This window comes from Oryctolagus cuniculus, chromosome 13, assembly GCF_051225735.1.
Source record: "Oryctolagus cuniculus isolate XC-2025 breed Fujian yellow rabbit chromosome 13, ASM5122573v1, whole genome shotgun sequence".
NCBI lineage: Eukaryota > Metazoa > Chordata > Mammalia > Lagomorpha > Leporidae > Oryctolagus > Oryctolagus cuniculus.
Window position 1 is genome coordinate 76,022,669 of NC_142879.1, and position 15,468 is coordinate 76,038,136.

General features: G+C 43.6%; 1 protein-coding gene across 2 annotated transcripts in view; it reads right to left on the reverse strand.

Moving 5' to 3' along the window:
- The window catches only part of ITIH2 (inter-alpha-trypsin inhibitor heavy chain 2), a 43,721-nt gene extending 28,910 nt beyond the window's left edge, over positions 1-14,811 (reverse strand). The window contains 6 exon segments of one of the 2 annotated variants that reach the window (NM_001082647.2): positions 486-648; positions 2,863-2,967; positions 8,010-8,179; positions 9,944-9,976; positions 13,262-13,336; positions 14,603-14,794. In NM_001082647.2, coding sequence (NP_001076116.1) covers positions 486-648; positions 2,863-2,967; positions 8,010-8,179; positions 9,944-9,976; positions 13,262-13,336; positions 14,603-14,686 — 630 coding nt within the window. In that variant the 5' untranslated portion in view covers positions 14,687-14,794. 2 annotated transcript variants of the gene reach the window in all.
- Between the last annotated feature and the right edge of the window lie 657 nt (positions 14,812-15,468).

The window sequence follows — 15,468 nt, forward strand, 5'->3', positions numbered from 1 at the left end:
AGGGAAGAGGAATGGGGGGGATTTGACAATGGGAACCAATATGCAATTGCGTGAAGGTGACCAGGTCTGACATTCTGCAGAATAGTGGTGCAACTATAGTTCATGATAATGCATTATATTCTATATAAAGAACTAGAGGAGAGGAGCTGGTAGGCTCCAAACACAAAGAAAATCTAAGGAAATGGAAAGTTCAATTGCCTTGTTTGGTAATTTTTTGTTGGGTATATGTGTTGAAATATTACACTCTACCCCATAAAAGTGTATAAGTATTACATGTTAAGACAAAATTAATAAAAAGCATCCTGGTTCATACCCTCAGATAAAGAGCATGAAAACTTGGCTTCCCAAGCCTTCAGGTTTCTTATCAGTATATTAACTGCCCTCCCTGGAGGAATGTTGTGAGAACGAAATTAGGTAAGTGGGAAGGAGAGCAAATCTAAATCAGAGGACAGGAACCACGAGAGGAAGTGTAAATCCATGCTCACCTCCAAGTGCTTGGCCAGCCTTCCAGGCTTCAGGTGAAGTCTGTGCTCATAGGACCCCAGCTTCCTCCACTTCACCTCCTGGTAATGAAGTTCGAACTGCACCTTTGCTCCAGGGAGGACGTTTACCTCGGTTTGGAAGTTCTCCATGTCAAGGGCCTTGCTCCTAAAGGTGGGGGTCCCCAGTGAATTAGCCATCAGATGCACAGCTGAGTGGGAAGGCTCAGAATCTAGGCAGAGGGCATCTGGTTTTGGCTGCATGATCAGACCTGATTATTTGTTCATGAAAATAAATAGTAGGTACAATAGAAATAAGAGTAACCTCTGGTTAAATTAATCTCCCCAAGAATTTCAGTCTCCCATCCAACTTCAACTTTTGCTTTCAGGGCTTCTTGCAGATTTGAGTGTCACCTGTAAAAAGCTACCGTTGATGGGTCCCACCTCTCTGCCAGAAGCTTGCTTTGTATCACCTCTAAGATGGCAAGATGGACATCATTACCTTCATTGTTCGGATAACAAGCGGGAGCAGCAAGTGAGAATCATTGAGGAGAAGTAGCTTTCTCAAGATCCCATGGCTACTCAATTGCAAGACCAAGACCCCAACCTAAGTTTAGGGAACCCCAAAGACAGCGTGGATTTCTTATGCTACATTTGAGATCCACTCTAGGAATTGTTTATATTTGTTAAAGTCTTCAGAAAGAAGAATTCTACTTTCCCATAAATTTGAGTTCGTATTTCTAGCATGCGGCCTGATTTAGTTACTATACATTTTGAGTCCCATGTGATCCTAGATCTGGAGGTTTTTGTGGTTTTGAAGAGAAACCAGCAAGATTAACAAATAAAGGTGATTCCAGAATTAGGACTAACAAGGAATAATTTTTAACATGATTCTTCTTTGCACGAAATCACTAAAAGAATAAGGAAATTGGGCATATTCAGCCCATCTGTGCGCAGCTGGCTTGGGACATTGGTAGTTGAAGAAAAAGAGAACATGGCCTGCTGGAACTGCTGGAATGTTCAAGGTAGAACATGCCCTGGGAGGCCATGTTTACCGGAAGGATGGACTGGAAGGGGGACTCTGTGTTCTCTGCTGTATCTCCAGTGCCCAGAAAGTTTTTGTTATTTTTAAAAGCTTTGTGGAATGAAAAAGTGAACCAATGAATGGTAGGTAAAAGTGGGAAGAATGGTTTGTAAAGACAAAAGATCGGATTAACCAGCAGCAAGGCTGTAGGCGTTCCTTCTGCTTGCAGTTTCTTCTTTCCTCCCCTCACTTTATGAATCCTTTTAAGCTACTGGGTCCCAGCTCAAACATCAGACCTCAGTAAATATTTTCTGGACTTCTGCAATACAACTGCACACCCGGTCTTTGGAACTCTCACAATGTTTGGGATCTCCTCCACACTAGCGTTTACCCCACTATCAACAGTGCAGCCATCAGCTCCTTGTCTGTCTTCTTCACAGTGTATGTTTGGGTGTTTGCCTCGTGTTGGTGGGCTCGGTACTCACCTCTTTTAGAACTGGATATAGAGCTGACATCTAATGCATTTTTGTTGAATGAATGGATGAAGGCATGAAGTAAATGAAAAAACTCAATTAAAAGTAAGTTTGACTATAGAGAAGAGAAGATGAAAGAAAAAAGCACGACAGGGGTGGGTGTTTGGTGTAGTTGTTAAGATGCTGCTCGGGACATCTATATCTTATATTAGAATGCCTGAGGGGCTGGCGCTGTGGCATAGCAGATAAATCTGCTGCCTGTAGTGCCAGCATCCCATATGGGCACTGGTTTGAGACCTAGCTGCTCCACTTCCAATCCAGCTCTCTGTTATGGTCTGGGAAAGCCGTGGAAGATGGCCCAAGTGCTTGGGCCCCTGCACCTGCATAGCAGACTTGGAAGAAGCTCCAGGCTCCTGGCTTCAGATCAGCCCAGCTCCGGCCATTGCAGCCATTTGAAGAGTGAACTAGCATATAGAAAACTGATCTCTCTCTCTCTCTCTCTCTCTTCCTTTGCCTTTCTGTAACTCTGCCTTTCAAATAAATAAATCTTTTTTTAACAATTCCAGACCTTTTCTTCTGTACCCATGTTGAGTTCTGTAACAACATCATCAATATTTCTGTAGTTCCTCCCTGCACTCTAGAAAGATCAGTGTTTGTTTATTTAAAGAACATCCATCTGTGAAAGATTCCTCAGTTCCCATTGATTGAATAGAGGCCCTCACAGAAACAGACATTGTGATACCTGGTTCTACCATCTGACTGTAAAAGTTTGGCATTTGCTTGGATTCTTTGCCTTGCTGGAGGCTGGATTGCTATTGTAGAAACGGGTTACAACAGGAAGCAGCAATTGAGATGAAAAGGCAAGTCCCACTTGCCCAGCCCTTACCTCACCAATCCAGCTGTCTTGCCTTTTGCCCTTGCCTGTGAATAGAGAGCTCGGCCCACAGTTTTCTCCTTGATGGAACTGGTAAATGTTGTGCCATCAATAGTCCTGGAAAATGATACAAGGCAATCTGTTGGTTAGAAGAGTAGTTCGAACAAAACTAACACACAACAAGCAACCAATCCTATGAGACAGACTTAATGAATGGTGCAATGATCATTTTGCATCTATAAGAAACAAGAAGGAAGACGTTTGAATAATTCATCAATGGGACTCTGTTGACAATTTGAATATAGAAGGACTAGGTAGGCTCCCACCCTAAGAGCTTTCCCTGAAGCACTTTTGTATTTAAACTTTCTCCTCATTTTCAAAGTTTATCCTTCAGTCTAAGTCGTATTTTCTTTGAGTATTTCTTTCTTTTAATAGAACATTTTTATTTAATAAATACAAATTTCGAAAGAACAACTTTTGGATTTTATGGTTCTTCCCCCAATACCCACCCTCCCACCCGCAAACCATCCCATCTCCTACTCCCTCTTCCATCCCATTCTTCATTAAGATTCATTTTTAATTATCTTTATAAATAGAAGATCAACTCTATACTGAGTAAAGATTTCAACAGTTTGCACCCACACAGACACACAAAGTATAAAGTACTGTTTGAAGACTAGTTTTACTGTTCATTCTCATAGTACAACACATTAAGGACAGAGATCCCACATGGGGAGTAAGTACACAGTGACACCTGTTGTTGATTTAACAATTGACACTCTTATTCATGACATCAGTAATCACCCAAGGCTCTTGTCATGAGCTGTCAAGGCTATGGAAGCCTCTTGAGTTCACAAATTGAGTAGTTCTTTTAATTGAAAGTTGACAAGGAGAGATGATTGATAAATCACTAAGGATCTTGTTTGCATTTGATTCGTTAGATTATTATTCTGTGAGTTAAGAATTTGGTGGGGCTGGTGCTGTGGCACAGTGGGTAAAGCTGTCTCCTGCAGTGCCAGCATCCCATTTGGGTGCTGGTTAGAGACTCAGCTCCTCCACTTCTGATCCAGTTCTCTGCTATGGCCTGAGAAAGCAGTAGAAGATGGCCTAAGTCCTTGGACCCCTGCACCTGCATGAGAGACACAGAAGAAAGTCCTGGTTCTTGGCCTAGGATTGGCTTAGATCCAGATGTTGGGGCCATTTGGGGAGTGAACCAGCTGAGGAAGACCTCTCTCTCTCTCTCTCTCTGCCTTTTAAATAAATAAATAAATCTTTTTTTTTTTTAAAGAATTTGGCATGGCCTCAGGGTATGCAATGGACTGTTTGCATCTCTTCAAAATTCAAATAATACATTTCCAACCCCTCCCCCATAGGATAGTATTAGAAAGGAGGTCCTTTTTTTTTTTTCAGGGTGGTGGGGGGAGGATAATCAGGACATGAGGTTGTCACCCTCATGAATAGGATGGATGACCTTATAAGAAAGGCTCCAAAGAACCCTCTTGCTCCTTCCCACCATGTCTGTGAACCATGAAGCATGCCCTCACCAGACACCGAATTTTCCAGCACCTTAATCGTAGACTTCCCAATCTCCAGAACTACGAGAAACAAATACCTGCTGTTTATAAGCCACCCACACTAGGGTGCTCTGTTAGCTCTGTTATATCAGCCTGAGATGACCCAGACCTTGGGAGCTTCTGCTTATCTCCTTAAAAATCTCCCATAGGGACACCTGTTTTTGCGCAGTCTCTACCCACCTCTTTTTTTTTTTTTTAAGCTAGCACCTGACACTAACCCCATGATGACTGGCCAGAAATCAGACAGAATTATAGAACTTTACAAGTCAATGGAAACTTATTGTACTCAAATGGGCACTGTCTTTCTTAAAGAGGACTTTATAAATGGATGGAGAAATTTCCAGTTATTCTGATGACTGGAAAGTGCTGCTGGCATTTACAGATGGACATCAAGAATGCCACAACCTAAGGGACAGCTCTAGTCAGGATGTTTGCTGCCCCAAACGATGACAGCATTGTGCGTTCAGACACAGCTCCCAGGTTTGTCTTCTTACAACAGAGACAAATGGCTTGTCCAAGGTCACACAGCTGGCGCAGATCAGAGTGAGTCTGGAAGTCCACATGTCCAGGAAGCCCTCTGCTAGCATGCTCTAAGGATCAAACACCTAGAAGTCTTTGAGACCAAAGGAAATCCTCTCCTTTAGTAGAATATTTGGGACCATGCTAAAAAGGCAGAAGATATAGTTTGGCTAGTACGGAGTTCTGTGAAACTCAATTTAAATAGTGATGACTAACCAGCCATCTTGCCTGGTTTTTTAAAGTCAGCCCTGCATAGAAGGAGAAAAAAAAATGAATATTTCACAGTTCTGTGTTTCATCACCTCATATATTCTATGGGATGAGATGGGAAGAAAAAAATAAAGAAATACAGAAAGAAAAACTTAAAATAAGCTCTGATTATGCAGTTTAAAAAGAACTCATTAAAAATAATTTTAAATGTAACCTCTAGACATAATATTATATAATTCCACAATAGAAAGCATTTTCTTATCCTTTTAAAAATATATTAATTTATGAAAGGGAGAGAGAGGGAGAGAGAAAGAGGGAGAGAAAGGCCTTCTATTTGCTGATTCACTCTCAAAATGCCTACAACAGTCAGGGCCAGGCCAGGCGGGAGCCGGGAGCCAGGATCGAGGAGCCAAGCACTCCACTCAAATCTCCTATGTCGGTGGTAGGAAACACTTGAACCTCATCTAGTGACTCCCAGGTGCATATGAGCAGGAAGCTGGATTGAAAGCTGCACCAGGATATGGGAGGTGAGCGTCCCCCAGCAGCAGCTTAACGTGCTGCACAAGAACTGCCCCTCCCTGTACATTTAAAAAACGGCTGACTTTTAAAAAAGTTGTACTCTGAAAGGCAATGAAAGTTGCTGAGTGCTTTTCCCCACTACTTTGCTTTCTTTAGAAAATATAGTTAATGTGGCTCTGAGGCTTTTAGCAGCTACAGTGCATGGTCAAAATTCAACCCTTTATTTCATTTATTTACTCACAATTATAATTGATGCCTCAATGGGTGAGTGAAAACTGGATGAGGGAGTGGGAGTTTGGATCACCGGTTAAGATGTTACTTGTTTCCCATGACCCATTTTGGAGTGCCTGATTTCCTGTTCCGCCTCTGCTTCTGATTCTAGCTTTCTGTCAATGCACACCTTGGGAGGCAACAGCTGATGACCCAAGTACTTGAATCACTGCTATTCACATGGGAGACCTAGATTGAATTCCAGGTTCCTGGCTTTGCCCTTACCCATCTCTGCCTGTTGTGAGCATTTGAGATGTGAACCAGTGATCTCCCTGCCTTCCCTCTGTCTCTCTTTCAAATAAGATAAATAAATAAATAATAATTAATATATACATAATTTTAAAAAGTGAATAAGAGGGGCCGGCGCTGTGGCATAGCAGGTAAAGCCGCCGCCTGCAGTGTCTGCATCCCATATGGGCGCCGGTTCGAGTCCCGGCTGCTCCACTGCCTTTTTTTTTTTTATTAAAATTTTTTTTATTTGACACGTACAGTTATAGACAGTGAGAGAGAGAGAGAGAGAGAGAGAGAGAAAGGTCTTCCTTCTGTTGGTTCACTCCCCAAATCGCCGCCACGGCTGGCGCTGTGCTGATCCGAAGCCAGGAGCCAGGTGCCTCTTCGTGGTCTCCCATGCAGGTGCAGGGGCCCAAGTGCTTGGGCCATCCTCCACTGCCCTCCCGGGCCACAGCAGAGAGCTAGACTGGAAGAGGAGCAACTGGGACTAGAACCCGGTGCCCATCTGTTCCACTTCTGATCCAGCTCTCTGCTATGGTCTGGGAAAGCAGTAGAAAATGGCCCAAGTCCTTGGACTGCTGCACCCATGTGGCAGACCTAGAAGAGGCTCCTGGCTCCTGGCTTCAGATCGGCCCAGCTCCAACCCTTGTGGCCAATTGGGGAGTGAACCATTGGATGGAAGATCTCTCTCTCTCTCTGTAACTCTGACTTTCAAATAAATTAATAAATCTCTAAAAAAAAAAAAGTGAATGAGAAGTAATCCAACCTGGTGTCTTCATAAAGAATAGCCAGATGTTATGCAGAATATTGTGCCCGGTTCTTGGCTACCTAACAGAGACATTAATCAACTGCATCCATTCTGGGGAAGGCCCCCTGATACTCCCTAGTGGAAAATCCTTTAAGTTACTTGGAGGAATAGGGTATTAAGCCTTGATATACAAAGCCTCCAAGTAGGCAAAGAACTGGTCTTAATTATTTGAAAGATGTTTTAGTAAAGTTTTTTATTATGTAAATTTTCAAACAAACAAAAAATAGGGTAACACAAGAGAACTTCATGAAGCTATCACTGAGCTATGTCATTATCAATACTTGGCCAATCTTAATTCATCTGTACTCCCACACTTTGTACCTCAGTTACTTTGAAGCCAATCTTTCATAGTATATCATTTCATCCATGAACACTTCAATATATATTTTGCAGAGAATTTTTAAAATGCTGTGTGAGTAGAACTAGAGTCATTGGGTAGAAAATGGAAAATATTTAAATTAAGAATAAGAATTCTAACAGAGCTGTCAACCATTGAATTGGTTTCCTTGAGGAGTGGTGGGTTTATCCATTCAGGAGATAGTCAAGTCAAGCCTGGATAACCCACTTGTCAGTGGTATAATAGAAGGATTTAAGCACTGGATAAGTGATTGGATTAAGTCAATGATTCTGAATCTTTTCCCTTATGGAGAGAGATGTGTGGCAGGTGACAGTGACTTGTGTCATACATGGCTTCCATAAGCTAGGCAACTCCATATATTTTTCTGTCCCCAAGAAATCATGTTAAAATACACATACATGGAAGGTCAATACTGTAGAGATAGTCTTAAGTTTGCTTTAATTTATTGGAAGTGAAAAGCCAATCAATCCTTCACAAATCCTGCTAAGTTGACCAGAAACAAATTGCTGAGACCAAACCTACAATGATTCTCAATGTCTAGTGCAGGCCCACAGGTCTGGAAGCTATGCCCACTGGAACGGTTGACTGTTAAGTTTCTTTCTAACTAGGAGGGTTTTTAATCCTGTGAGAAGAGCATATCCAGTGTATGGCTATATGAAGGAGCTACTCACATCGAGAAGTTGGAAATGAAGGCTCCTTTTGGAATCTCAACATCAAACACAACATTCTGAGGCTGTGGCGAGTTGTTTACCAGTTTGCTCTGGATGATGGTATTTGCCATACGAGAAGTAATAGTGGACTGGACTTTATAGCTATAAAGAGTTACTTGATCAACATCTTCCTGAAATCGACAAAAAAGCATAACTGTACTCACAGAAAAACCACCGAGCTTCGCTATGTAATTGATGCTAACTTCAACGCAAATGATTCTAGGCCATGGTAAGTATATACTCAGGTATTATTAAGCATTCTCCTAACTTCTTGGAATTTTCCCATAAGCAGAAGTTGACTTTCATCTGGAGATGCCTTTTAGCTCTCTGAGTCTATTTATAATGATTTTGTATGAGGACACCAGCGGAAAATAGTTGTGGGAAGCAAGAGTGGTTAATGTCCAAGAAATAACTTCAAATACAGGACTAGGAAAAGGGTATGCATTGCAGGGTTGGAAAGAGACCTTAGTTGTGTCTTCAGTGTGGGGAGTGACCAGCCAGTGGTGTTGTGGCAGTGAAGGTAGGCCTGGGGCCCTCCACACTCCATAATGCCACCTACCTTCTTCAGTCTTATCTCACAATTTCATCTTCATTCCTCTTCTCCTCCCTCACATTAAAGCAAACTCCAAGGACACAGATGAGGATGAGCAATGAACAGCGTATTCCTGGACAGGGCATTCTGACACGATACTTCCGCCCTTTGCATCTCCTTTCCTGATCCTTCCCCGCTGATTTAAGGCAGCCACAGTGTAAAACAAAATCACAGGCTGTCCGTATCCTCCAAGGCAAGGAACAGCAAGCACACGCTTTTGAGAATGTGCCTGAGAGCTTCGTGCTTCTTCAGGTCAGTGACAGCTATGTGACCCACTAGATTTTGCTTTATCTCCAAAAGGATTTGCTTATTTCAACACTCCATGTTTCCTGCAAACTTTGCCATCCAAGATTAACATCCAGCTCACCTCCAGCTAAGATAAAATTCAAGCTCACGTATTCGCCCTTCTTGCCCATGGAGTGTGTTTTTCTGGCCGTTCAGAGCAGGAAGCATAGCATAAGCCACTTCCTGTAGGTGTTTTCTTGCCACAGGAAGGTCTACTTTGAACAGCTCAGAGAACGGGGCCATTTCACGCCCAAGAGCTCCTTTCCCACAGTCATGCTTTTTATTCTCCAGAACTTTCAGGTGTCCTATTTTTTTTTTTTAATTTTTAAAAAATTTTTTTTAAAATTTTTATTATTTTTTTATTTTTTGACAGGCAGAGTGGACAGAGAGAGAGAGAGAGACAGAGAGAAAGGTCTTCCTTTGCCATTGGTTCACCCTCTAATGGCCGCTGCGGCAGGTGCACCGCGCTGATCCGATGGCAGGAGCCAGGAGCCAGGTGCTTTTCCTGGTCTCCCATGGGGTGCAGGGCCCAAGCACCTGGGCCATCCTCCACTGCACTCCCTGGCCACAGCAGAGAGCTGGCCTGGAAGAGGGGCAACCGGGACAGAATCCGGTGCCCCGACTGGGACTAGAACCTGGTGTGCCGGCGCCGCTAGGCGGAGGATTAGCCTAGTGAGCCATGGCGCCGGCCTCAGGTGTCCTATTTTAAATCAAAACTGTTAAGTTAGAATAAGTACATGAGGTTGAATGAAGCCTATGCTGTTGGCAAAACTCAGGAAAATAAAGAGAAAGGGCATGTTCAGTTCCTGGTGACTTCTCTCCTGTCTGCAAACACTGCACTCTCCAACGCCAAATTTTAGAAACATTTCCAAGCTGAGTTGGGCAAGGGGCTGTTTCAAAAGTCAGGTAAATACTCTCAGGGCTGAACACAGAGGAGTCATGTGGATTGATTTCCAGATAATAGTTAACAGGAAAATCATTGGGGTATCAATTTGTAACAAAATCAAAGTCAACTTACCCTCTCTTCTCCTGATTCGCCGGGAAGGCTTCTCTGTGGAAAGGAAGTTAGACAATCATTCTTCAACCGTAGGTTACTTATTACCCCAAGGGGAAAAGCTTCTCACAAGAAAAAAATTTTTTTCTTCAACACTGAGCTGTAATTTTCATACATATCAATAGTCTTGAAAATGATTTTCCTACTGGTGAGTTTCTCTGAACAAGTTTCTCAGCCCTTTTTGGTTGCACACATTTCACACTTTGAAATAATGTGAAAACAGATGTATTTAGATGAAAACATTCAACCAAACACACTGGGTAGCATTCAAGTACATCCTCTTTACTGTAGTTGTCTGATTCATGCTTTCATTAGTTGAGTGGTGAGCTGGATGCGCCACTCTGCCACGAGGCTCTGTGCAAGCTGTCCCGCCTCTGAAGTGCTCCTCCCCTGCCATGCTCCTTCGTCCCTTCCCCAACTCAGGTCTCAGCTCTGGTCGGATTTCTCCTGTGAAATTCTCTGACACCCTCCCCCCTCACCCCAGACAAGGTCAGTGTTTTTACCATTTTTGTTTTTTAAAAATTTATTTATTTATTTGAAAGCAAGAGATACAGAGAGAGAAGGGGAGAGAGGGAGAGAGAGAGAGAGAATCTTCCATCTGCTGGTTCATTCCCCCAAATGGCTGCAATAGCCAGGGCTGAGCCAGGCCAAAGCCAGGATCCAGAAGCTTCTTCCAGGTCTCCCACACGGGTACAGGGACCCAAGGACTTGGGCCATCCTTTACTGATTTCCCAGGAGCATTAGCAGGGAGCTGGATCAGAAGTGGAGCAGCTAGGATTCGAACTGGTACCCATGTGGGATGCTGGCGCTGCTGGCAGAGGCTTCACCTTTTATGCCAGAGTGGCAGCCCTGTCTTTACTGTTTTGAGAGCAGACTATTCCTTCCTGCAGGGCATCCACCTTGCTTTACAATTATCCATTCTATTGGAGGGGCGGTTTGATCAAGGTCTGTCTCCTTCTTAGACTAAGCTGTATGAGAGCAACACGTTAACGTATTTCTTCCCTGAAGTAGTTCCAGAGACAAGCACAGTGGCTGGCACCTGGGGAATTCCATGCTCTTAGCCACTGTGCCAGGGAAGGGGCTACACAGGTGACTGCCTTGTGGGAGGGGACAAAGGCAATGCCTTTGCCTTTGAAAGCTGAATGGTTTAATGTCTACCTGACAGATCATAAAATAATGTCAGGCATTGGCCAGAAGCGAAGCTTGCCAATTAGGGGGAGAGCCAAGGTGTTAGTGGGTGCTACATGATACAGCACAATCAACAATTGCCTTATTTCAGGTTCAAAATTATTTACTTATATTTGAGTAATTTTGAGTAAAATTATTTACTTATATTTGAGAGAGAGAGAGAGAGAGAAACAGGGACAGAGATAGGGAAATAGTGAGAGAGGGAGAGGGAGAGCAAGAGTGAGCCCATCCATTGGTTCACTCTCCAAATGCTCACAATAACTTGGGCTAGGCTCGAGGTCAAAAGTAGGATCTAGGAAATCAATCGAGGTCTCTCATGTGGGTGACAGAAACCCAATTACTCGACTTGTCACTGCTGCCTCCCAGGACCTGTGTTAGCAGGAAGCTGGAGTCAGGAATTCTGATGTGGGATTTTGGTATCTCAATCACTGAGCTAAATGCTCGTTCCCTATTTTATACTTTTTTGAAGTCAATATAGAATGATTAAGTTTTTTTTTTTCTTTCATTGGTTCACTCCCCAAATGGCTGCAATGGACGGCGCTGCGCCGATCTGAAGCCAGGAGCCAGGTGCTTCTTCCTGGTCTCCCATGCGGGTGCAGGGCCCAAGCACCTGGGCCATACTCCACTGTCTTCCCGGGCTGCAGCAGAGAGCTGGACTGGAAGAGGAGCAACCAGGACTGGAACCTGGCACCCATATGGGATGATGGCACCACAGGTGGAGGATTAACCAAGTGAGCCATGGCGCCCGCCCCATTGAATGATTAAGTTTTCTCTCTTGAGGCTAGACGAAGACACTGACCTAAGATCTTGCCTACTGGATTTTAATATTGGTCTACAGAAAGCTTGGACTTTTAGAAAATAAAAAATTCACACCCGGGGCTGGCGCTGTGGCATAGTGGGTAAAGCCGCCACCTGCAGCACCGGCATCCCCTAGGGGTACTGGTTCAAGTCCCAGCTGCTCCATTTCCTATCCAGCTTTCTGCTATGGCCTGGGAAAGCAGTAGAAGATGGCCCAAGTCCTTGGGCCCCTGCACCCGCAAGGGAGACCCGGAAAAAGCTCCTGGCTCCTGGCTTCAGATTGGTGCAGCTCTGGCTGTTGCAGCCAATTTGGGAGTGAACCAGCAGATGGAAGACATCTCTCTCTCTCTCTCTCTCTGCCTCTCCTCTCTCTGTGTAACTCTGACTTTCAAGTAACATAAATAAATAAAAAAAAATTCATACCCATATGGAATAAGTCACTGTTCAGGTTAGCATTTTTCCCATCAATACCTTTTATTTTATTTTATTATTTTATTTTATTTTTTGACAGGCAGAGTGGACAGTGAGAGAGAGAGAGAGACAGAGAAAGGTCTTCCTTTTGCTGTTGGTTCACCCTCCAATGGCCACTGCAGCTGGTGTGCTGTGGCCGGCGCATTGCGCTGATCCGAAGCGAGGAGCTTCCTCCTGGTCTCCCATGTGGGGGCAGGGCCCAAGCACTTGGGCCATCCTCCACTGCCCTCCAGGGCCACAGCAGAGAGCTGGACTGGAAGAGGGGCACCCAGGACAGAGTCCGGCGCCCCGACTGGGACTAGAACTCGGGGTGCCGGCTCTGCAGGCAGAGGATTAGCCTATTGAGCTACGGCACCGGCCTCCCATCAATACCTTTTCTCAGCCTGTGGACCCTTTGTGGGAGAAGCCCATTGATTAAGGGATTTTTATCTATGTTGCCTTTGGTGGCCAGTTCTCTTTTTTTGAACTCCTCCCCAAGACGGAGTGACTGAAGGAAGGAAAATGTGTGGCCACAGAGGGAAGTGTCAGTCACTCCTGGAATAGGAAAAGTCCTCCTAACAGTAAATCCCTCCTTACCAGGTAATGAAAACATTCCACAACCTAAGACTCATAAGAAAATACACGATCATATATTCTGGACAGCTGTTTGGAGGTCTTCCCTTATTTCACCTTGACAATGCTTTCATTTCAGCGTAAACATGTCAAACTCTCCACTGCTTAAAAAAAAAATGGCCTCTAGCAAAAGGGCATCTTCACACTTCTCTTACATCTTCAATCATGATTTCTTTAATTTGTTTTCCCTTTTGGAAGGAAAGCTTATTGTACCTCGTATCTCCGGTTGTCTGGAACAAATTGAAATTTGCCTGGGGCCAGTTCTGCAAAATCGCTATATTCTGCAAACTTAAAGAAAAATGTAGGATGATTATTTCTGTTTTTTAGAAATTAAAGCAAACCAAAGCAGCTAGTATTATTCAATATCTTAGTTTGTATTCTGTCCTCTGCCTCTGGGCTATCTTATTGTTTTTAATACAGTGATTTATTTCGGTCATACATTTTATGTTTGGCAGTGATGTTGCAGAGGTGAGTGAAGGAAAATTAACACCTTTGAGATTGTTGGAGGTAAGAATTCACTTTGTGGTTTTCCAGACCACGATGGGACAGACAGGTAGGGGTCAAAGAGACGCAGCGATTAGGCAGGTGCCTGGGGGAAACATTTGGGTGGATCTTGGGGGCACAACAGCGTCAGAATGGCAAGATGAGAGCCATACCACTCCCTGAGTTAAAAACAGGTATGAGGGAAAGAGCGGTTAGAAATGACTGAGAAGGGGCAAACAGATGTGGATGTCTTGGTTTCAGTTTGAGATCTCCAACATGCTCTGATGACTTTTAAATTGTTGGAAAATATGATAGTTTCTAAGGAAGAATGATTTTTTTCCCTCTGAAAACATGTCATATTTTTTGGGGGGTATTTTTGTACATAATCACACTTCAAACATTACAAGATTTTGCATTTACTAAGCTAGTCTCATAAGGCACTTTGCTTTTCTGGCATAAAATAAACTCCTGCAATGAGAGTGGCTAAGGGTCCCAGTTGGAGAACTGGAGCTCCATGAGAATTATTCTGGCACTTGGGCAGCCCACTTGCCATCTGCCCCTTTAACAGGAGCATTTACAGTGGGCTTTTTATTCAAATCATTGTTCACTTAGGTGTGAAAAACAATGGTGCTTTGATGATGACTTTCTTTATACTCCCAGTAAAACAGTGATAATGATATTTCTTAAAAATAATAATAGCTAATAATCATTAAGTGCATCCTAGTCCCTGAACCATGCTAGGTAGTTCACATGCATTATTTAATCCTCATAATAAAATCATTAGCACTCTCATTTTCTAGGCAAAGGAGGAAGCAGCTGGGCTCCATAAATTCTGCCCTATGGTCCCTGTCCATTGAACTTGACTTAATTATCATGCAACACCTGTTAATAGTTCGAAGAGGAAATACACAGCCCATGGATTGTAACATCAAACACCTGTGCTCAGATGCGTACTGTCCCAAGTTCCCCTCCTACACGGAATGAAGTCCTTAAATAGCAATTGTAATGGGTAATTGTAATAGGCAATTTTCTGAGCGTAGGACAACACTGGCATCCTCCGCAAGTACTTACTTCAGAAAGTCCATTTGTGGGGATTTCGAAGGCTTGTGCTTCCGAAAGAAGTAACCAGACGAGAAAACACGTGAGTCCTTTCATTTTTTTCTGGACAGCTTTGCCAACTTCCCCCTGGAGCAGGTGGTCTGGGAATTCCACTCCTTCCTACTGAACTATGTTCAAAGGAACACCAGAGAAGTACATTGCGTTTTAAAAAAAAGAAGACCACGACGAAGAAGTCTCTCTAATTTTGTTCAGAATCGGGACAAATATTTGTTCTGGAGCTCAAACTTGAGCTGTGGGGGCGGATCGGACACCCAGAGGTTATTCAAACAGCAGAGCCAAAGCAGTCGCTGGGTTGTGAGGACAAATCAGGGTCAGGTGGTTGCGCTTTTTTTTTCTTTTTGATTTTGTTGATTTCTATTGGTCCTAAAAATCAGAGAGACCTGAAGATAATTGTCATCTTTTTTAAAGGACCCCAGGGAAAAGCTACACCAAGAAAGAGAGCTGGAAAGAGAAAAGTTAAGGTGAAAAGATTCCGGAGACAAAATTGTTTGATTTAAATGAGAGCAGAGGGAATTTTCAAAAAGTAGGAGACAAAACACGATGGTTTTCTGAGCCAAGAATTCATTGCTTTTTTTCTCTGTCTCTGATAACTGAGAGTGTATTGCATGCAAAGAAGGGCGAGCGGCTGTGCAGGAGACAAAGTGTGCTCTCCCGGAAGGTGATTCAGGAGTGTCTTTGATGAAAGCAATGGTGTCTGTTGCTGCTGCCCCGCTGGCTCAGCTCAGTGGCAAAGCAATTCTTCCAGTTCCAGAAATCAGGGAAAGCCCGTATGGAAGCATATCACCTCGGTCCTTCCCATCCATGGTCCAGCTTCACAA